The sequence below is a fragment of the Varroa destructor genome, unplaced genomic scaffold, assembly GCF_002443255.2.
Source record: "Varroa destructor unplaced genomic scaffold, Vdes_3.0 BEIS01000002.1, whole genome shotgun sequence".
Classification (NCBI taxonomy): Eukaryota; Metazoa; Arthropoda; class Arachnida; order Mesostigmata; family Varroidae; genus Varroa; species Varroa destructor.
In genome coordinates, this window is record NW_019211455.1 from 47,185,334 (window position 1) to 47,207,605 (window position 22,272).

A 22,272-nucleotide genomic window follows, 5' to 3' on the forward strand; every position below is an offset into this window, starting at 1 on the left:
GCTACAGAGACAGACATGATCTTGAGAAGCGTCTTTACCTCTGAAGAACAAGTATCTGAAGGTAGTCGATTATTTGACCAAATTCATTCCGTTGTTACAAGTTGTTAGTATTTTCTGATAAACATCAAGACTGCGTCAAAATCTGAATTATTTCATAGTGATGACGGCCATTGCTAACATTATTATGTTATTAATTAGATTTACCCTATATGGAAAAAGGTCTTCGCGAGTGACTGCTCTAGTTTGGTAAATCAGATTCGATACCACGTATATGCAAACATGGAAAATCTTCCTGGACAGATTGCTTGTACTTAAAAAAAATTAAGTTAAAATTACAAATATTCATGTAACTCTAACGTAAGGTCTAATATTAGTCCTCATCTAAATAGTTCGTTATTACTTTATGATGATTTCAAATACTGAATTTCTGTTCTTTTCCGACTACATTTTTAAGTTCTTTATGAGATCTATATATATATATATATAGACCGGCGAAATGCCATGCAATAGCTTGTCCGGCGTTTCAGTGATGATTAAGAGACCTAAAAGGTAAAAAGAAGTAATAAAGAAAACTAATTCAGTAAGTTCCACAGCCCAGTAGCACCAAGCCAAGGCGCAATCACGTATATTCCGCTCCCACGTTAAGGCCAAGATATTCAATTTACACGCACGCATTGCAAGAATTCACCTATTGCGAAAATGTGCAACATTGTTTTCAATGTATAGAATCATCATCTTACACTTCTTCAGAATTATATTTTTCTTATCAGAATTTATTAGAATTATCATCTTATGTTATCGCCTTATCATGCAGACTATCCTAGTTGATCCGGGTAAGAGGAGCACCAGTGATAAAATATAAACGACATGCGGTTTTATCATAGCAATCACAAGTCTATAATGGTCCTCCTGCAATTAATAGACTCACGTGCTTGTTTGTTGGGAACAATATACAACATTTCAGGATGTTTCCACTCATTCACTTAATTCCTTCACCTATATTAATTTTGGTTGGCATGCATGCTCAGGGATCTGCTATCAGTCCTAATCCACTTACTCAGACGAACGCATTTTTACATGACATCGAGTGAGCTCCTGATGCAGTTTCTTCTAAGTGTTATTTTCAAAGGGTCGTCCGATTTGCTGATAGGCGCCGATTTTGGATCCGTGTTTCGAAGATGGAGTAGATTCACTATTTCATAGAACTCCCAAATTTCTACTGTAACGGCCATTCAAAGGGGGTCACGTTCGCAAACCGATAGCAGAAGTTGGGCGGTCGCTCAAGACTGTGTATTATAGCTTATAATGAAAAGTAACTGTTGACTAAATTTACCATTCTTTCTCATCAAACGGTTGGCTAGACTTGATGTAATGTGATTTCAAAGAAAGGAACTTCATTAGTATACTATTTATAAAAATACATATTTTACGATTTGGCCCTTAAGGGAAATCGCATTGTGTAAACACTGTGTGCTACCGTGTGGTTGTTCCGCTATATTTGAAATTCTTCTCACGAAGGCAACAGCTGATTGCCTAGTAACGACCTCACCTCGTAAATCGCAGCTCCATTGTCAAAGTTAATAATTTACTGTGTAAACGATCCTGTGTCCTAGGCTATTTGTCTGCTCCTGGACCTGCAGATGCTTTTTTTTTGTTGACTGTGCGCCGATCTGTCGAAGTCTCAGCCATTTGGCTTTTTTAGCAAAGGCTTCATTTCCTTTAATGCGAAGTTCAAAGGATAACAAACAGCTTGCATAATTTTCTCGTCAGATCGTGCGCTTTGAAGCCTGCAAAACTTACCAGCTGCCTTAACTAGCACACAACAGGGTAACGGAATTCTTTGTTTCTGCTGGGTTACCGTTGTATAGTAGCGGCCCAGTCTCCTTTTAATCATTTTGCAGTTCCGAGTACGCCTGTTTACAAATATTAGCCCCTCATTAATTATAATGGCAGTGATTAGTCACTTGTTACGATGTTATCTAACAGTCATTCGGGTTATAGCCGTCCAGCAATTACTAAAAACGAATGAGGCGTCATAAACCGTGATGGATAAGGCAAAGTATCACAGCAAAAATTCGCCAACGGCAAAAGCCGCAAAATGCGGCACTGGGCGTTCTTCTGTCATAGTAAATCTATTCTTCTTCCGGCCGGGGAGAGAGTCAAAGCTTTCCCTATATAAACGTTCTTCAATAAAATCGCTGTCGGGATACAGTTGCAAACATTGTATTAACAGACCTCGTTCGTGGATTCAGCTGTTCCTTCCTAGGATCCACTAGGCTAGCCTAACCAGGTAACATTTGGCGAACTTGTAGGCCAGTCATGACAAAAAGCTTCGACTCCGACCGAAGAACAGAATAAGCAAGACACACTTGGACCAAAAGATCCTACAGTACAGAATTTATGATTCAGCATAATCAACCGCACTAACATTCAATAGTATGTTCCAAATCAAAAATTCCAGTTACAAATAGCAGGATTAGCATAAATGTATGTCATAAGGACGTATCAGACATACCTAAAAGATTATTATAAAAATAAGGAAAATTATAGATAATATAACGGCGTTGCATAGTTACTCATCTTTTCCGTGCATGTTTTACTGTTTTTTTTTAACCTTTAATATGTAGTCCCCATAACATCAATTTCATGGTAAACGACGTTAGATTTATAAACGTGGTATCGGTATCGTATGAAGCCAAACGCCGTCGGACAGCATTCTTTTGACTTCCAACGTCTGTGCGTATTTCACATTTTTTTTATGGAAAAATACTAATATACCACAGTAGCTACTTTTATCTATTCCACGTATTTAATTTAGGTCAGGACATGAAGCTTTCGTCATGTAAACCATGCTACAAATTCACTAAAATAATCCTCATTACGATATCATTCTCGTTATATTTAATTATGTACGATCATCAAATTAAAAGACATTATGTTTCCTTGAACATTTAATATTTATAAAAGTGATGAAGCACTCTTCAATTCAAAAGAACTAAACGTATTCAACTAAACGACTTATCTCTTTAAAAGCAGGAAAATATCTCTGAACTATGATTCGTACCTATATGATATTATGTTATTAAACAAATATTTATATTTATGATATTACTTTATATAATTGTTGGCACCATAAACAGATTCAGGCACTTATAAAAATGTTTGCTCTAAATACAACATGTGAATACGTCTTCCTCAGATCAAAACAGACTTCACTGTAAAGTAATTATGTACACTTAATCAAGCAAATGGACAAAAAGGAAATCAATCGTGTGCTACGTAAACTGTTGAACATTGCTTCAGATGGCCGAGCCCCAAAAGTCCGAATTAGAACCTTTATCGCAAAACGAATGAGCAAAGTAGTGTGAGGTTGTTGTTTGATCTTTGATAGATAAATATTAGCCTATAGACACGCTTAAGCTGCTCTTAGAGCACAAGAAGAATTTTAGATATAGTGCGTCGTATCTCAACTATCTGATTGTCACATTGATAAACTAATTATCAGCTTTTTTTTTTATCGGGTCATAATCTGTACATTCAGATTTATGCACTCGCTAAGTACCTAGACAATAAGTAGGTACGTACTGTACTTTCTCTAGACATTGCTTGGCTATAGCCGGCAACTCCTTCCAGTGCATTCAGTAGAACCTCTCTACGTCACGTTTCGAGCCCAGACCACCTCTCATGTATTGAAGTTTCGTCGACAAGCGTTTTACCTCCATACCAACACGTAGCACCTGCGTATTTGCGTAATACCTTACAGGCAATGAACAGAAGCTTTTAAATGGAGTCAGATTCTTTATGTTCTATGTTTATGGTCTTATTAGTCGTAACGGCATAGGCCCATTAGATGACTATTCACGGCTTAAAGGGCTTAACGTTATCGAATACGTACCCAATGCAAATTTTCGAGGAGAACGGCATTTGCTAAAAACGCAGTTGCACTGACTACCTAAATCGACGAAAGAAGCGACGTATCGCCGGCGACTTAGGTAGACTTTCTCAGATCTATGTGGAATTAAAGTCGAGTTTTTTACTGGGCGATATAGACTTCTCGAAATGAACATACAAGGTCATGACTCACCCAATTCTTCCCATTTTACTCGTTTACCAAAAAAAAAAAAGTAAGAATACCATTTAACAACAAGATTGATATATATCCATTACCTCAATCAGGTTATTTTGAGTAACTCTTGTCACTTAGTAACTTAAAAAGATCGACGAAGTTATATAATCGCTATATATTAGAAAAAAGCCAAATACTCCTTCCATTAGGTAGACCTATTCCAAGCCTGCAAAATGTTAGCCTAATACTTTCTCTTAACATGTTAATATTTCCGAAATAATATTAAGTCCTTATTTGGTATTTGTGGCTTAAGCTGACAATTTTGGTTTCCCAATGCATTCACACACAGTAGAGGTTCTTCTTTTCTGTTATGGGGCTATTCTGGAATTTTTACAATGAATTCATAATAAAAAAGAATGTTTCAAACTTTTACGTCTAGTCCTACTAAAAGACATTGCTTCAGACGGCTGGCTTGTTTTCATCAGCAGACATCGAAACGTTTCTACGCCCAACTCCAAACGGGGACCCCACTCGTGCACAGAAGCTTAGTAAGCAGACCCAGCACCAGCACGGTTACTTACAAGGCCACCAAATTTACTCTCCTGACACCTCTGTCAGTTACTCCAGAGAGTCCCGCGGCTCCCGTACGACACAATCAACTATGTTTGCTTGCGAAAAACTAGCATTCTGGATGCACCTTCGGAAACACTTTCGATGGACATGGCAGTATCTCGTACCGTTGCCTTGGCGACACGGCTATCATGTACTGTAGATTGAAAAATTGTCCCCGTTAAGTCCTACAGGATGCTTACCACGCCCTCTCGTCACAACCATGCATGATTAATAGGCCAATCAAGCCAATTTTTGCCAAGGTTAGCAAAAAAACGACATGAGCTTTCTTCGAGCACGTCCATCCCGATAAGCTAATATCGGCAAATGATCCTAGAAAGTAAAGTATATTGAGGATAAGCATGTATGCAGTCATAAATCATTAGCTGCCGATTCTTGCTATGTATCAACTCCTATTCAAAGGTTCCAAGAACGACCGATTTCTTAAAAAAAAATTAATAATGAACTGTAACACTGGTAAACGACGTTTTAACACCATTGCTTGAATAAATAAAACTAAGTCAATCAGCTTTTGGGTACGAGATATGCCAGGCTGGATTGTTAGGCCCATCTTTAACCTGACCAACGTCAAATTACCCTCTTCTTTCTCAACGATTCTCTGTATATAATACACATATTTGACTTCAGTTATCTTTTATTTTATAAACCGTTTAATAATGCAGTAATTTACCAATGATCACAGGAATAGTGCCAAACCTTAGAGAAGCCCAAGGCACAATTAACGAGAATGCAGCCACGATGTCAACCGTAGACACTCCAAACCGAAAACAACGCCATCAGAAGCGATTATTTTTTCGATGTTTTTTTTTCCACAGGTAAGCACTGAGATTTCTGGCATAAATATAATTTTTTAAAACTAGACGAATTTGGCAACACAGGCCATTTGTCACATAAGACGGTCGCTGTTTTTACCATTTTTCATGGCCTTGTTGTGGAAGGTTGTGCTCGTTATAAGCATGCAGATAGAATATTATCTTTACAAAAGGAATTCCTGAAAACCTCATGTCCAGACACCCTAGAAGTAAAATCATATTCTATTTTCCTTATTAGTGGTTCGGTTAATAGTTGTTTTTACTAGAATTTTAGTGAAAATATATTAAAGTATATCTGCATAAATACATGCAGCTATCTATAAACGCCAACGAAGAATAATTAGAGCGGCATAATTCTTAGCTGACTTTAGATCTTTTGTAGAGAGGCAGACTAATCGAAGATTCATTCCGGAATTGGATAGACCATATATATTGCCCTTTTCATAGGTTTATTGTCAATAGTGAGCCCAGTAAGTGTAATAAATTTATGCAAGCCTATTGTGCGTTGGGAATATTACTTTAGAGAATGTGATGCTGAAGAGTGGTCTTCCATTACTGTCCAGTGTTACTTGAATAGGAACACCGCAATCACGAAATTAGGAAAAACGTTGCCAATGGGAATAATTGCTCACTGTTAGAAATGTTTTACTTAAAATAAATCTAAGTATCTGAATGTAGGTTTATTATTATTATTACCCATTTCTTATAATTTTCTTCATTTTCTGCACAATACGATGCCTAAGTTTTTTTTTATTCATCCAATAAGCTAAACGTACCGTTTTACCGTGTGAGAGTATACCATTCAACTAACGGCATATAAGTGTATTCACAAACATGTAGTAACGTACTCTACGAAAATAATGTTCGAGAAACACGTAGTCTGTGTTCTCTGTGTCAAACATTGTCTCATAATCACCTATATATTATCTCCAATATAATACTCTCCACTTTAGAGAAATATTTTGCATTAGGATTAGTGGAACGAGTTTTCCCCACTATATCCCTTCTTTTCTTCCGATCTGGCTTTTGCTTGTTCGCTTACCTTCACCTTATTGCTGAGCGCAGTGTTTTCTTCTACTAAGCTATTTAGAAAATCAACGCGTAAACATCCTACACGTTTGAAATGGGTAACTCAAGTAAAAGACCCTAAAAATCATGTAACATCGTGCTAATTATGCAAATCCCCGGTTCCCTATACTCAGTTGCCGCCAACCTTTTCAAATCAACCTGTTACTTACTTCGAATTTCCAAACCCAGGTCAGCACATACCTTTAGGTTTAACAGATAGGCACGCTATTATTGAACCGTCACGGGGACGTCATCTACTTCAACAGCCTCTAACCGCGAACCATCACAGCAGATATCGCTTGGTTCTAGATCGATTTTGAATAATGGCGCGTTTTCTCAGCGCCAATTTATGCCCGGCCCCCGATCCCATTCACGGCACAGTTTGTTATTAGCGTGTGCAGTGTTGTTGTTGACGGGCAGACGCCATAGCTACACACCACCATTATATAGTGTTATAATGTTTCTACACTAGGGTCGTTATGATCGAGCTGCGAGGGGCCCTTTTCGTTGCTGCTGTGTTAACGAACGACCGCCAGCGGCTGACGGTGATCAACATACATCCCAGGAAAGCGCAGCCCGTCGAAATTGCAGCCAGCCATCCGTAAACACATCCACTCTTCGGGTTGGCTGGCTGACTCGCTGGTTTGGCTGCGGCGACTATTCCCGCCTGCTGCCTCTGCATGCTGCGACGATGAGCTACTACGCTTCTGGTTAGAGAAGCAACGGACGAATAATATAGAAATCCGCTACAATAGACACCATAGGAAAACAGACGAAGTGGTGCCAAACGCAAAGTACGTCTCATCGAGTTGCTGAGACGACAAGAGTCTTAAAGCTGCATTCATCGGCCTATCGACAGGCCACATCTTTCTTTTTTCTCTAGAAGGAGACCGCAGCCGTTTCAGGCACGAGTAACATGGATCGTCGTGGATATCTATAGCGTTGCGGCAACGAGAAAGAGGTAGGCAAAAACTTCCATCTGTAAGTCTGCTTGCCTTCTGCGAACATGGTTGATTCGACTTGCTTACTCTACTGTGCTGGTGAATCAGTTTAGTTTGTTGAACAAATCGTTCGGTTTATTTTCTTGTCCTATGGACGGGTAGCTGCATTCGTATGGAAGAAATCTCACTCGAGAATCATACTGAACGATGCGATGAGCTGAGCTCTCAATGAATTGCCCTATGGCTTGCGTGTGTGCGCAGGGGCTGTATATATGTGTGATGTTATTTTGTTCGCGATGCTGCCATTGCAGTTGCGACTATTGTAAGTCCGTAGGAAAGTAAACCGTGGCGCTATCGTTGTTATTACCTTACATCTACCCCGCAGATTTTAAGGGTTGCCTACCGATCTGCTTACCTGTTTTTCTGCGGTGTGAGTTGAACCTGATTGCAGGGCTCTTGCCTTGATCGTAGAGCAAGGGCAAAAACAGCCGTAAATTTATCATTTTAGCGCTGCTTCCTCGTCGAACTCTGCCACTGCACAGAATTTAACAGTAGAGGTACTACCGCTTGTAGCACCACTATCCAAACTGAATATTCGTTTAGCTGATTTACCGCACGTGTGCCGCGTGTTGTGGTCTCGCTTTGTTGGGTTTTCTTATTGTTGGTGGGTCGGCTAGTCAATTTATCAGTGTTCATCTGCAGTGCTGTATAAATGTTGATGTAAGTGTACTAGAAAAAGCAGCTACTGCTTCTAATGCACGCATCTGTTCGCGTAATCGCGACGTCGATGGACGCATGGCAAGTTAATACGACTAATTAAGAAACGGCAAGCGGCAACGATTTGCAATAGGCCCGTTTCTACAAAAGAAGAGGCAAGCTAGTGTATCACAAAATCAACCACTAATTGTGTATCATCATTCCAGGACTATGTAGCATCGAACGTGTACATGCAAGCACGTCGTGGCGACAGTACTAAACTCGGTTGGGGTTGTAGAATTAAGACCATTTGAGATCATCATGATCGAAGATGGCAGTGGGCCGTTCTGTCCGCAATAGTGAACGTCGTTGAGTGAGTGTCCGTGTGAAATGTGAACTGACGACGCGCCGAGTTTTCATTAGTTGCCGCCGCAGCGTCCTTGCCCCCTGCCATATTTGTGTGCAATATGGATAGTGGTGATCAGGGCAAGCTTACGAACGTTCTCAGTTTTATGCCAGAGCCGTTATTGCAGGTGCGCTAACACCTGCCCTTGCGCTGTGGCTGGTGGCGGTGAACGATTTGAGTGCGTGTTTCTGTAGGCGGCGTCCGACGACCATGTCGGTATACCACGACGAAATCGAAATTGAAGACTTCGAATACGACGAGGAAACTGAGTCCTACTACTATCCGTGTCCTTGCGGGGATCGTTTTGTCGTTACGAAGCTTGACCTCCAGGTAGGTTCAAGAAAAGCCATAGTTGCATCGTTTATACATTGAATAGATCGGTGATAAAGATTACTACGTTAACTCATTTATCGAAAAACAGCCGTAGATGTGGATAGGATGAAAAGATGCGTCTGTTTACATAATATACCACATGTTACATGCTAGCTGAACACTTACTAGACAACACAATACCGCTAGGATTCCATCCGGCGTCAATATTGCTATTATCAGAAAGTATCTTGACCACCTAGCTAATTAGCTGGCTAGAGGGGTTAGATAACAGCGGCAAAAAACCTCGTTGCGGCTAGTGAATGAGGAGATGAACGCCATTTGTAGGCGATTCGTTAAACAACTTATTATTACATATTGATTCCATCACGTCTACCGCCAGCACTGCGGCGGTCGCCATCGCTACATTAACCGTAAGTGTGGTTAGTAGCAACAATCAAACTGTTCCTGATGTACGCGTATCCTCATGTATATATAGACTTGCGCCACACTGGACGATGGTAGACCCTCGGCTTAGTGCGCTAGTCAGAGCTAGCAAACTAAAAAAATTGACGAATTATATTAGCAGGGACGGCAACAGAGAGTCTCAAAGCGAACATGATGTAAATCGTCGTAGTACTTAGTTTAGTAGAGCTTAGCTTGCGCCTGAAGACTACGTTAGGCAGCGATAGTGTCCGCTGTTGCTTCAACAGCAGGCCAACGCATCAAATGATATTGAATATAGCTCTGTTAATGCCGGCAACGCGCAAAAGGGCCTCAAGGTAAAAATCTCTTGAATTATGTCAAACATGATGGCAATAACTGTATCAATGATGGCGCTAGCACTGTTAGTGTATTCTGGTACACTTATTATTTTTGTCGGTATTAAATATTGGATCATGCAGCAATTATTGCTGTTAATAATGTTATTCATTATTAGTACGAACAGATGTTATCTGATCGTCTGTTTGATTTGGCTAAAGGCGTATTTTTTTGAAAACTTGAAAGTTTTCATGCTCATTTGACAGTAATTCGTGTAACCGTTTCTCTGTGGGATCTACAGAGTTGCATGAACGGTATGACTAATAATTAGAATATTTTTACCTGTACGAGATCTCGGTTCGTTTTCTGTTACCGAGAATGCTGTTATCGTGTTGCGTTGAAGGCTTTTGCCGGCTGACAGTCGACGAAATGGGGAAATCTACCCACTGTGTTTAACTTACACATGTTCTTGCATAACTATTGTGCCAGCAGGGCTGTTCTCGAATAACGCGTTTTGTCACTCACTTGGACACTATCGACACGATTTAAGAAGTACAGATCAGCAAACACAGTAATGAAGTACGGCCCAGCGTATTTACTTGTCGCGAATCTGCGACTACTGGAACGGCCGCATTCAGCAATAAACCTGACACTGCTGCATAGATAGTATAAAAGCTTTTCATCATATGTAAAACTGTTGCCTTATCCGAAAACAGCTTTTTTCTTCTTTGTTCTATTCTTAGCCCAGTGTAGCTGCTAAGACTTCATCAAAACAAATAAAGCGTCATTCTTCAGATTGAATTTGGACGGCTAAGTCTCTGTGCTCCACACTTACGGAAACTTTAAACCGCTACCATTGATTATATATATGGCTGTTTTTTTCACAGTAGCATAGCCAGACCAAGCACGATCTCTTGCTTGTTTTTCCTACACCTTTTATAGTAATCCCTTCGTTGTGATGTTACTATTATTGTTATGAATATTTTTTGTTGTTTCCTCGTTGCATCAACATTGTTCTCTAGGTATTCGGACAGTAAGCTATTACCACGTTAATAGCTTTCTTTTTCATCTATCGGTACATGATTATCTACTGGCCCCCGCAGCAGTGGACGCTTGAGGCCGGGTTCTGGCCTACGAGCCAGGTCGTATACTACGCATATACAAAAGAGAGCCGGCATTCTGCCTCTATTTTCGCTAACTGTGCTCGTAAACACCAGGTCAGTCTATCTGTGTCTACGAGTTATTGGTTTCCATTATAGTAGTAGTAGTTGAAGGCAAGAGGTAGAATACCAAAGAACCGCGCGTGCGACGAACGTGTCTATAAAGACTCCAGCAGATCGGCTGCACTCTCAACGAAATCCTGCTCTCTTAATCATCGGGCCAACAGCAACAATGGTGACACTGAATTATAAATATTCTGATTATTTCCTACGAGATCATGGGCTCCTTGACAAAGCCCTCTTCTCTGTTGGCCCTTTACGCTTTGCTTAACAAATACTTATGTTTACTTGGTATATACAGGTTTGCATATGTATGTGTACGTTTTTTTTGCTAGGTTTACCGCGGCCATGAATGATGTCATTCCTTTGTGTACGACGTCAAGGTTTAGACCGCTAATCTATAGTTTACTGCGACGGTTCTGCCCTCTGCGAAAGTTCTATACCGACTTCTATCGGTATTCCGTCCTCAGCTACATCCTGCCGCTGTCTAACGCAGATGCTTACCCCGTATGTTGACAGCAACGTCCTAAGTCACTACGTGGCCAGTCAGCATGACCTGGCCTTTGTCCGTAGTCGTCTCATTCTATTGAGTCCTAGTCGACACCAGCTAAGTTCCCAATACGCCTTACGTATGTGGAGAGGTTACGCTATGCTATTGGCTGACACGAAAGGTGGGCAATCAATTGCACACTCTTTAATTTTCTTTCTTTTTCTGTGTACGACCAAGCGTCGCTGGCGGCGCTATCGAACCAACCAAAGCAAACTCGTCGGCCGACTAGCCGTCGGCAGTAGCCTCGCATCAACACAACGTCACCTAACAAACCTAGTTTGACCCCGACGTCACCAGGCTGGCAGCTCATTAGGCCAGTAGTGCAAGCGGCCCGCTGGGCTGCTCTTTACTCTGGACGGCAGTCGCGCTTGTTGGCTTAAACGGCGCGAACGGATAGATGGCCACCATATAAACGCTATTGTATGGGCAAGTAGACGGATGAAGGGACCGCCGATTGGTTATGATATCGTTGACGATCATCGTAGTAATGTTTATTATAATGGCGGTCGCTGGCGCGAGCGAAGCACGGGCAACATATTGGAACGGACGAACGAAACAGGATGGAACGGTAGCAACTGGGCATAATTAACCCGGGGCGTCGATAATGGCCCGACATGGTCGCATCAAAAGAGATGGGGCCGGTTAGGCAAGCGGAAGTTAGCAAACGAAGCTTGGAGATCGGCTCGAGCGGTTTTGTCATGTCCGTGGGTGTTGCTAGTCGCTGTGGTTGTTTGCGGAGTGCTCGATCGACTCGCGTAATTACCACGTCAAGGGCCATAAGGCGCTAGTTTTTTCGCCTATCTCGCATTCGTTTGTCGCGTTGGTGGGGGCAGCTGCGTATGTTTCCTAACAACGGACGTCGTATACTGCAAACTGCACACAGACTATTGTAAACTCATGCGAGTCCATAGTTATACGGTATACGAGCTATACGCTATGGTGACTGGTAAGTTAGACTAAAGGTTGTATGGCGGCAAGATTTCATGATGCTGTGAACAAACCAATCAACAAATAAACAAACGAACGAGCCAGCCAGCCAACCAGGCAGCCAAAAGGTTTGTTCAACATAGTAGGTCTTTAAATTATTGGTGTTGCTCTTTTGAACCAGCGATGCTAGCCTCCTACAACAGCGGTCTCAACCACCGAGACTGCGGAAGTGCCAGAAATCACTAAATACAGTAGCGACAGAGACGGCCCCTCTCATCGTCTACGCGTTGTTATTGCTGAATAGGCGTGCAGGAGCACCTGTAATTTATCTTGACAACCTATTCGTAACAATAGCTTAAAAGCAAAATGAGAATGATAACAATAAAATGATAATCACGTGCCTGCCGTGTCGTGGGTACCTCTCACAGGCCATAAGACAGTCTATAGCTGTTCGTCATCCTGAGTTTGTGGAGGTTAGCGCCTCAGTAACGAAAGTGAGGCATGTACTGCTACCCCGTTCAGAGCACAGCGGAAGTGTTCTTAGCGTTGAGAGGCCGTAGAATGATGTATTGAATGTAAACAGAGGTTCTTTTGTATATTTCGTGCTTTCATGAGGTCACTTTGCGAAAGAGGCTTATGTTTCATTGTACTCGGCCGCGCATCATTTGATTCATATCAAGTGCCGTATTTAGTTAGATATTACACGGCTCAGCCCTTTGGTGTGGCTCCAAATGCGTTTTGGTCGAAAGTAGTAGTTGTTCTAGTGTTGTTGGGAAAATCGATACAGATTGATTTACAGCCTTTTTTTGTCGTACTGTTTAATAATCTTGTCTGCAGATTATTTATTTATTGAAGGTGCGAGTCCGTTCTGACAGAAGTGCAGTGAACTAAATTTAACTGAAAAGTGGGTCCGTCTGTCTGCTATGCTTTAATGCGTTGTAGGGAATGTAACGAAAGAAATCATAATTTCTGTGTTTTTCTTTCACTGTTTTTTTAATAATAAAAAGTAGTAAAAATAGTCTAGCTATTTGTCGTATCGCGCTATCACTAATTGATTAAACTCGTTTTTTAATTGCACAAGAGGCACTGGAGGACGTTCGGAACAGTGTCGTTCTCATTCAAGGAAATAGTTATAGGTATTTAACACTTGACCGGGAGTTAAGTTTAATTAAAGATTAACTAATTTAATCGTGCGAGTAACTTGTTACACAGTTTTTTCGAAAGCGGAAAAATTGAACTATATCGCACTTAAATCCTGGCACGAGTTCATGATGATCTATGCGGCCTTGCTCTTGCTGTACTGCCTGTACATATAGCGGCATAGACTAAGAGCTAAAGTTGACGAATGGCTCCGTGAAAAAGCTTCGCAGCAGGCATCTGCGTTTAGTGCTGCAGGCTAAAAAATAATTTATAATAATGTGATTTCATTCGGTGGTGAAAAACTGCCCTGCTAACAGCAATCCAGCAGAGCGCCAGCTGTTGTAGTCAATACACTATCAGATTCTACCTACGAATTTTTGTCTAACTACATGGCGCTATTTTACGATCGAGTCTGAATTCGATTGTTTGTGTAAATCACTTCTGTCACCTCTGCTACAACTGTCTGTTATGTAAGCTGGTTTAATTACTTGTATTTGGTAACCATAATATGACTTACTATCAACTATATATCGCCTGTAACCAAGAAACGGTCACAATTTCTGCCACTCACTGTGTTTCGTCTACACTAAAAGCTGGCAAAAAAAAGGATTCAATAGAAGTCTGATGTATGACTGTACAGCGTCTCTCTGGAAGTGCCAGCGCGCCGAGAATGTCTGCCATTTTGGCAGTGAACCAAATGTGGACAAAATATACTCAATGCGGCTGCGTACCGCTTGCTGAGAGTCGTGTCGCGATGACACAGGCGACGTTGATCAGCGTTCGGTATTGACCATGGTCGCTCGCCGGCTTCCGGCAACAAAGCCCATCGGCAACATATTAGATGCAGGTATTGGTCGATATATATATATATATATATATATATATATATATATAGCTTCTAACGTGTTTAATTCGCGAATGTTTGGTTAAGTAACTTTCGATGTTTTTATCGAAAAATACATTTAACTGAAATAAAAGGTATCCAAACAAAACAAAGATAGCAAGCTCTACTAGTGCGTTGTAAAACCTGAGTTCATTTGAGAAAAACGTTTTCGCCTTTCATATACAAGCTCTATTGTTAACTCCTTTATACTTTAATGTAAAACGCTGACAAGATTTGATTAATGGATCAGCCAAGGCGACTCTTGTATATGTTAGCGTGATAAGCTACTTTCCAGGTCTTGTGATAATGTCACTAGCCATTTATCCCGTTATACTAGCCAAGCGAATTAGACTAAAACTTGTTAGGCGTGCCTTCACAAAACATTTCCATTCGACATGTTTCGGTGATATACGTCACTACAACACTTTCTCTATGAATATATAATAATAGAGCCACTTTTACATACAATGCGCAGACTTTTCTTTCCATTTTATCGTCGACCAAGTCGCTGAAAACACCTGACCGATCCCACAGCGGGCATTGCAGGGAAGGCGCAACTGTTTTCCTGGGTTTGCGTGATTCGCGTTGACTTCAGTGGCTGTTGTCTAGTATCAGCGTGTGGTCGCGACTACTGTAACAATTTTATCTCGCATTAAGTTCTCGTAATCGTTACGTACCCCGTTGCGTTATTAGATATTACCATTACTGCTGTTGATCGCCATAGCCTTCTCGTTGCAAGGTACACGTTTAAGGCAGCTCGGGAGGTCGACTCGCTTGCGCGAATAAAGACAAAGAGGTATAGGAACGCCACAGGCCACTCAAACATAACAATACCCCCCTTACTGATTGTTTTCTTTGTGCCAGTAGCTCTGTCCTGAGGCCTTCTCTTCTTTGTACGTTATTTACACTTTCTCTACATCATATCTTTTCGTCTTTCCAACGAGATGTTCAAGTGGCTGTTGTGGGGTAATGGGTCGACACCGTCCTCTCTCTGTTCCTAATGATACGTATACAGAGCGAGGGATACGTCTTTTGACAGTTAGAAAAATAGTCATTTAACAGTTTGAGAGACATTGCTTAAGTGATTTTGTACTAATTTTTACTATACTTTACCCTCTTAGCTTTTTTCAACAGATGAGAAATAAAGATTCGCAAACTGCCAAGTGGTTTCTGTTCCAATTACGAAGAAGTATTTTTGTCCTACTCTGTATATCTAAATTTATAGAATACGCAGCCGTGCCTGTCAGCCACTGTCGCCGTATCATGACTGACTCTGGCGTAGATTCGTTTTGTGCTGCAGATTGTTGCCGTTATTGACGCCCCCTGTCGCAACTAACTCGGTCGCTGCTACTGCCGCCGCCTCAGTTGTAAGTACCCTGATAGAATAGCGTGTCGGCAGCTATTTCAGCGCGTGTTTCACTGCGCCGTCTCGTCAGCCGTTCAGCTAGCTGACGCCACCGACGTGGCTTTAGGGTAGCGATCGTTCATTATTGACATGGAGTGGCGTGTGGACAGCTGTACAGACAGTTGAAATTTACCGTTTGCGGTTTTGCCTTAGCTACTATCGAGACCACAGACCACGGAAAAGTTTACTCTTCTGCGAGTGGGATCTACCTCTGGCATGGTGCTGGACCGAGATCTGAAGACACACAGCCACATATGCATATATATATATATATATGCATTCCTGAATGCGCACTGCTGTAAGTAGTCGATATGGATCCCTTAGTCAACTCATCAGACCGTAACTGGTTTCGGTATAATCGTATTAGTAGTTTGTCGTAATCGATTGCGCTGGATTATTTTGTTTGTGACAAGTAGATCTGGCGCAGTATATTACTGGCTTGGAATCTACAGCGTTTTCTTGCTTGGCGTGTCTTATCTATTGGGTAGATACTCATAAATTTCAAGATAACATAACTAGCATATGACATGCAATTGTTCGTTCGTTACCGGCAGTAGCGATAATGTGGCACTGTGAGAGCTAAAATAAACTATTTTCGGGCGACGCTTTGGGCACAGCACATGCGTGTCTGACGGAGTTAACGTATTAACCCGGCTTTCTCATGGAATACGCCACCGCCGGACCTCTACCGACAATGAGGCCTAGTGGATAATGCCTTGGCCTCAACCAGGCTGTCGTGATAGTATGTGTAATGGCCATACTGTTTTTCCTGTTGTTCCCTTAAGATCGGAGACAAACGTAACAGCTATCACCAACGGCATACCACTGGCACTATCAACGTCTACGGCTCGTCAGTTGGCTGTACAAGCGTCTGTTTATTCCTTCTACTACTCTTTTTGCTCTGCTGCGTTTCGTTCAGTATCTTCGACAAACGATGATAGTACGAATCAAACGTGCTCAGCAAAGACTGCTGTGCTCCAACAGCAAAAGCTATTGGGGCTGCTAATCAAAACCAGTAGAATCGCGTGTTCTATTGTCGAAAACAGTGGCGACTATCTTTCTGCCATCGACAATGCGTCACACAGTTCTTCTACTACTGCTGGTAGTTTCTACTACGACCAGTGTCTACGAGTGCTCTACGAAGATCTAGCCATCATCTACGAATGAGCAGATACCAGCTCCCACCGGAGGCCCGTTCCACTATCCAAGTCATCAACACAGGTCGACGTCTACGGACAGTCGGACTGCTGTTCCCTTTCGGCATCGTTACTGCAATGTGACCACTTTGCCTGTCTGTGACCAGTCCGTCAATGAGCCTACCCACTCGGTTAGGTCTCTACGGCCTCAAGAAGTGGCGTTGGGTCGACATTTATTCATCGGCCTGTTCGCTGCGTGTCCGATACAGTCAGTGCTGCTGTGCTCAGTATCGTTACCACGATTGCCAACTTTATATTGGTTCGTCTATATTGAGGCCGTGAGTGTTGCCTCGTGGTAGTGGAACGCTGCGTGCCAGAACGACTGTGTCGCTAAAGGTGGGGACCCTCAGCTCTGTAACGGCCTCGCCACTATGAGGGTGAGAGCCGCGGCAATGACTGCGCTGAGTTACGCCAGCAGCAGTGAGAGAGGAGTTCCGCGATATTGGAGTTGTGTGTGAGCAGCTGTTCGTTCCACGGCGCCGCTGGGGTTGCCTGTGTTAGGTAGATCCGTTGATGCCATTCATTCGTTGACTCGCGATACGGGACAGTACGGGTACAGTGTTCGGCGTTTACTCAGCGTTTCAGGGTTGGACGCTGGCGCTGAGCAGTGAGAGGGTCTCCGCGTAGAAAAACTGAAAGCGCTTCGAAAGCATACGAAAGAAATACGCTGGTCGTTGCTAGCGCGGTCGATGGCGACAGAGCGGCCAGAAGTCGACAGTGAACTGTGTTGTAGTTGTCGTAAGAGAAACAAGACATGAGAGAAGACTGATTGATCCTGCAGCAGGTTGTCGATGGCATCATCAGTACAGTAAACGGCTGTGAGAGCAACTGGATAAGGAGGTCACGAGCCGCTAGTGTTAGCTAGACTGCGATGCGATGTAATTACGGCTTCAATTACGGCCGCAGATGCTGTGGGTAGCACTGACTTGGATATGTTACTGCAACATTGTAACTTTTCAAGTGGTGACCCTCCTCTCGCAGAGAATCATCGCAAGAGCTCCATCCCTTTTCTTTACGTGGTAGTCGTAGTTTGTTTAGTAGCACAACAGTGACTTAACGAGGGGTACCAATATCATTGGATGGTAATGTTATGAGAAGCCGCGGTGCGTTGGGGATCTGGCCTGTGGCGCTGTTGATGATGGGGGAAGTTGCAGTCGATGATTTGGTGATTACCGAGTCTTTGCCACTTACGTTTTGTAGAGACATGTCGAGACACAGTACCTAAAGTCGACAGGGCAGCATCGAAGCGTAATGTGCGTAATTGCAAGCAAGGGAACAAATATGTTGAACTCGTTTCCAAGAAGGCGAGTATTTTGAAAGCAGGAATATAGACGATGTTTATGATGATTATACAGATGAACTGAAGAGGCAGAGCACACTTTCTTTTACAAAAAACAACTTCCGGAAGTATACGTCTGTAACTGTATTGTAGATCTAGTAGCTTATACCGGAGAGAACGAAGAACGTAATTTGCAGGGTTTGTAGATCTTCTTGTGGATATTGGAGCTGGGTCGTAAAAGAAGAACGAACGATGACAAAACAAAAATAACAGATGTCGAAAAAGAACGATGACAAACATTAGGGTAAAAAAAACACAGTAGAAATAACTTACTCCATCGTGTGTGCTTATAGTGCAAAGAAAAAAATAAAAAGCTTATCGTTCGTTGCTTCCACCAATTCCCTGTGCTGAATACCTAAATTGCTCATTATGTGATTAAAATAAATGATGGAAGACAAAACCAGTTGCACACTTACACATACACACATATTCCACCGACATATATATATTTTTCCCGATATATATATATATATATATATATATATATATATATATAGGGAAAAATTTAGGCGCAAAAAAATATAGCTTAATCACAATGACATTCTTGATCACGATGGCGTTCACTCAAGATTGGCAACGACAGTCAGCCAGGAAGCGCTGCGATTCTCAATAATTTTCGTTTTGTATTAAGCTTCATGAGTTATACTCAAGGTAGGATCCTTATGTTACACGAGCCAACGCACCTTAGAACCCATTTTCTTTTTAGATTAGTGTCGTCCTGTACATATATTGGCCCGTCTTCGCGCAGAATGCCAGGATGCGTTAATTATTATTACACTTTTTACCGCCTAAAACCTTTTGCGCCTCTTCGCTATACGAAAGTCCGAATTAGCGTAACTTTATTGAAACAGCTGTAACTATCGGTTGGTCTCTTTCTCAAAACTCACAGACACGCTAATCTCTCAACAGTATGTAAAAAGGATGAAGACGAAGTTGACAAATCATAACAGAAGCAACTCAAATAGTTTGCCTACCCCTAGTAGATATTCGGAAGGACAGAAGGCCGGTTTAAATGATGGTCAGGAATTGCGGGTGGTTAGTTGTTGGCCAATATTCAAAATAACTGCGCATATCAGCGGAGCAATGAGGATGATCATGATTATCATGATGATAGTGATCCGCGTTTCGTTAACGATTGTGTGATACCGACTGAAATTGCCGACCTGTTGCTGATAATGATGGTTATTGTTACCTAATGGCATTTCTTCGTCAGAGTAAGGGAAAAATAGCCTGACTTCATGTGGAGATAGCAAGTAAACTTTAGCGTAGACTTCAGTATCGATAGTGTTACCTGTCTGTGTATACTTTTGTGATAAAATGCGTCTTGAGCAAAATAGAATGAAAGCCCTGTATAGCCTTACTGTAAGCAGACTATGACTTAACGATCAGCAGGTCAGCGTCGATTAGCTGTGACGCACATGCTACTTGCATTAGTGCTCGTATCGTCATGATGGACCGTCACATTTAGCAGATAGCGGGCTGATTTGTCGCCGATATACTTTATTATGTTAACAATGCATGCGTTGTTAATTATGTTTATGATGTTATTGCTCCGTGCTGGTCCTCCTTAATCTATGTCGGCTGTAATTGTTGTGTCTTTGTGAATCAAACCTCGGATGGCTTTGATTGTACAGAACGGTCTTACATGTCGCCGTAGGCGTCGTTTCACATAGTCGTTGGCAGAGGGTCCTCTAAAAGCGCGTATAGCATGATGTAATAAATTTAACGTGAACTGAGACCAAAACGAGAAACTGTCATGGGTAGAACTTAGTCTACCTGTATAGCTATAGAAATAGTTTGGGCTGAACTGAATTATCTACTTTGACTCTCTCGGATTTTGCTCGTCTGTCGTTCGTGTTAACGTCATGCTCCGGTTGGCCGTAACGCGCAGATGAAGCCGACGGTCAGTCGTAAATGGCCTAAGGAGAAAAAAAGGACTCCTGGGGTTCAACATGGGGGAACAGTTTCAGTGAGACAGCTCGGGAACGATGTGGCGGACAGTGCGGTTGATAACTAGAAGGACTCTTTGACACACAGTTTGGTAAATATAGATACAATGGTACGAGGATATAGATCCGATTATAGTTCAGTGGATGATATGTTTGTTGCTAAACTTAAGGAGATGCGGTGGTTTAAGTTCGAGCGTTCGAGCTTAAACACACAAATCGATCCGTGCTGGCAGAAGCTAGCCGTCTGAAGTAATGCGTAACACCTTACGTACCAGGTGTAAAACATGAAAAATAAACCAGGTGATAGCTGGAGTTTCAAATAAATCAAAAAAGAAGGAAAATAGCATCAATGCACGATAGGCGATTAAATTTCGTTAATATTTCCAGAGAATTATGCGTAAAAAAAGTGAGAAGAGACAGAAGTGTCGTACGTAATGAAACGTCACTCGATTTGCGCTCTTGTTTATGTAGCGGTAATCATTGTGGTATCAGCTGGGTTAGCGCTGTCTTTACTGGGAACAAAGAGCTATTAGATATTAGAACCGAATGTGTTTGATGTTAATAGAGGTCGTTCTGAGATTTTAAAGAACATTGGGAAAAACTCTGTGTGGTAAGAATTGCGTCAACAACGATCCTCGTTTGGCACCATGATTTAATTCAAATGTTGTGCGAGTCGTAAAATTAGTCCGGGGTTAGATAGCTACGATTTTCGCCAAAAATGAACGCAATTACTTTTCTTGTGGGTATGCCGTTATTGCAGCGTGTCTGTTTGTAGTAATATCGTAGTTAAAACCTAGTGTAGTGATACTTAATAGTTGCCATTTTGAACAGTTTTGGCAGTTTCTGCAAGATTTTATCATATATTTTTCTAGCATCATCTTTCAGTCCATCAGTTGTTGCGGGTAGAGCTTACCACTACGTTGCGTCGTTCATCAAAGTAAAATGTTGAACAGTGATTTCATTTATCAATTAGGTAAAAAGTAAAAAGCAACTACGCAAGGATTAAAACAAAAAATAAAACAATTATTCTCGGCACCCATTCCATGATGACAGTTTTTTTCTGCGGTGAATGGAGCACTGACCAAGGCGATTTAGGGAGTTCAGCTATTGTTTATTGGAAAGATATTTTTAAGCGGAAGAGCAATGAACAGATCCATAACAACCACACTAGTCATAGAAATCAAATTGAGATTTTACGATTGTTATCGATGACGCTTGATTTTATTACGCAGTAGTTTTGTTAAAACTTTTTGTTAGCTTTCACAGAATATTGTAATATTATGGGGCGCTTCCAAGGAAAGGCGCTTTTTCCGAAGTATTTTCAATAGGTCCCGAAAGCGTTTATCTATTTACGTTGTTATCGTATTCTGTTCCCATGTTCTGAAAAGTTAGTGCTATCAGCCACGGATTAAAAAACGTATATACAATTATATACATTTTGTAGATGTTATATATATATAACGTCTACAAAATGTATATATATAAAGCAATGCAGAAATGAATAGCATTTAAGATTAACCCAAAGCCATTTTGTAGGACACATAGAATTTTTTACATACCTATTTTATCTTTTTATGTTAAATTCTTACTCTACCTGGAAGCTATATAGCAAATGTTAACATCGCTAATTCTCTTGTCTCTATTTTTGTTTTCGGATTATCTGGACTATTCCAGAACGGTGAAGAGGTGGCGACGTGCCCAAGCTGTTCGTTAGTAATCAAGGTCATTTACAACCCTGAGGATTTCACTGAAGAAGAAGAGGCAAGGCCACTTAAGGAGAAGGAGTCCGTCGTTCAGTCTATTAAGAGGTCTAGTTAGACTGGGCACAAGCGTTGGGGAAAACTATTTCAAAGTTTCGTTGCACAAAAAGCTGGCTAGGCGAAAAGACCGATCTCGGTCTCGATTTCCCAATCAGTTGCGCCTCAAATTCAAGGCGCTGGCTGCTACCGAATTCGAGACTAACAATCCACAAT

The 22,272-nt window shown here is 41.6% G+C and overlaps 1 protein-coding gene and 1 long non-coding RNA gene across 6 annotated transcripts in view; one reads left to right on the forward strand and one right to left on the reverse strand.

Moving 5' to 3' along the window:
• The window catches only part of LOC147757903 (uncharacterized), a 31,410-nt gene extending 15,634 nt beyond the window's left edge, over positions 1-15,776 (reverse strand). Inside the window, exons 1-2 of one of the 4 annotated variants that reach the window (XR_015322075.1) lie at positions 6,778-6,999; positions 3,586-3,756 (exon numbers count right to left, since the gene is read on the reverse strand). This is a non-coding gene — a long non-coding RNA (uncharacterized LOC147757903). Of the gene's footprint in view, positions 1-3,585; positions 3,757-6,777; positions 7,000-7,932; positions 8,074-14,876 lie in introns of those variants that run through there. The other 3 variants (XR_015322077.1, XR_015322076.1, XR_015322079.1) reach the window with 3 other exon arrangements.
• Positions 7,617-22,123, forward strand: Dph3 (Diphthamide biosynthesis 3). 2 transcript variants are annotated; one of them, XM_086981289.1, is made up of 4 exons: positions 7,617-8,237; positions 8,441-8,949; positions 10,713-10,907; positions 21,974-22,123. In XM_086981289.1, exons 3-4 carry the CDS (start codon positions 10,770-10,772, stop codon positions 22,115-22,117), a joined length of 282 nt encoding a protein of 93 aa, XP_086837415.1. In that variant the 5' UTR covers positions 7,617-8,237; positions 8,441-8,949; positions 10,713-10,769; the 3' UTR covers positions 22,118-22,123. The 2 variants fall into 2 exon arrangements, with proteins under 2 accessions (XP_086837415.1, XP_022647067.1); XM_022791332.2 differs by lacking the exons at positions 7,617-8,237; positions 10,713-10,907 and having other exon boundaries at positions 8,815-8,949.
• The last annotated feature ends 149 nt before the right edge of the window (positions 22,124-22,272 follow it).

Bases quoted from the DNA above. Each gene is read 5' to 3' on its own strand.
- Dph3 (XM_086981289.1), top strand. From the start codon at position 10,770: ATGATTATCTACTGGCCCCCGCAGCAGTGGACGCTTGAGGCCGGGTTC. The intron at 10,908-21,973 runs GTCAGTCTATCT...GGACTATTCCAG, and splicing joins ACTGTGCTCGTAAACACCAG to AACGGTGAAGAGGTGGCGAC.